At 48.1% G+C, this 792-nt stretch overlaps 1 protein-coding gene across 1 annotated transcript in view; it reads right to left on the bottom strand.

Moving 5' to 3' along the window:
• LOC102774335 (multidrug resistance-associated protein 5) overlaps positions 1 to 792 on the bottom strand; it is a 52276-nt gene that overhangs the window by 9787 nt on the left and 41697 nt on the right. The window contains exon 21 of the mRNA XM_015570429.1: positions 334 to 493. Within this exon, the coding sequence (XP_015425915.1) occupies positions 334 to 493 (160 nt within the window). The remainder of the gene's footprint in view (positions 1 to 333; positions 494 to 792) is intronic.

Raw genomic sequence — 792 nt, forward strand, 5'->3', positions numbered from 1 at the left:
GTGCTAGGCTCTGTGCTTATATAATTTGTATGAATTGACTCACTCTCAACAATAACAGGTCTTAATAACATCCCCATTTCACGGATGAGGAAACAAGTTTAGGAGTGTGAAGTAGCTTGTCCGAAGTGGCAGAGAAAGATCTGAGCCCCAATCCCTCTGACTCCCCCACCAGCATGCGACAGGCCCCCGAGCCTGTTGTGTTACTGAGGTGCCCTTCGCAGTGGAAAAAGCACTAGACTGGGAGGTCACTAGATCTCGGTCCCAGATGGAGGCTCTAACATGCCCTCCTGGCCTTGAAATGAGGCACAAACACACGGGCGCTCAGGTCCTCACCTGACAGTGCCACTGAACAGCACTGGCTCTTGAGGGATGATGGAGAGTTTGCTTCGGAGGTCAGCAAGGCCAATGTCACTGATTCTCACTCCGTCAATCTTGATGCAGCCTCCAGACAGCTCCACCAGGCGGAAGAGGGCCATGCCCAGGGAGGACTTCCCTGATGAGTGAGACGTGCAGAAGAGTAGCCCATTAGCAACTTACGAAACCGGTTTATTCTCAGGGCAAAATCATCTACTTTTCCGTTTCTATGCAGTCATCATTGCAACTGAGTAACTCAAGAAATTATAAAATGATAGCCAGAAACAGAAACACACACACACACACACACACACACACACACACACACACATTTACTTGTATTTTCCTCATGGGTGCCAAGACCAATCAATGGGGAGAGAGTAGTCTTTACAACAAATGGTATAGGGATGACTGGATAGTCACAGTATACAAAAATTC

This window comes from Myotis davidii, unplaced genomic scaffold (assembly GCF_000327345.1).
Source record: "Myotis davidii unplaced genomic scaffold, ASM32734v1 scaffold27, whole genome shotgun sequence".
Taxonomy (NCBI): domain Eukaryota; kingdom Metazoa; phylum Chordata; class Mammalia; order Chiroptera; family Vespertilionidae; genus Myotis; species Myotis davidii.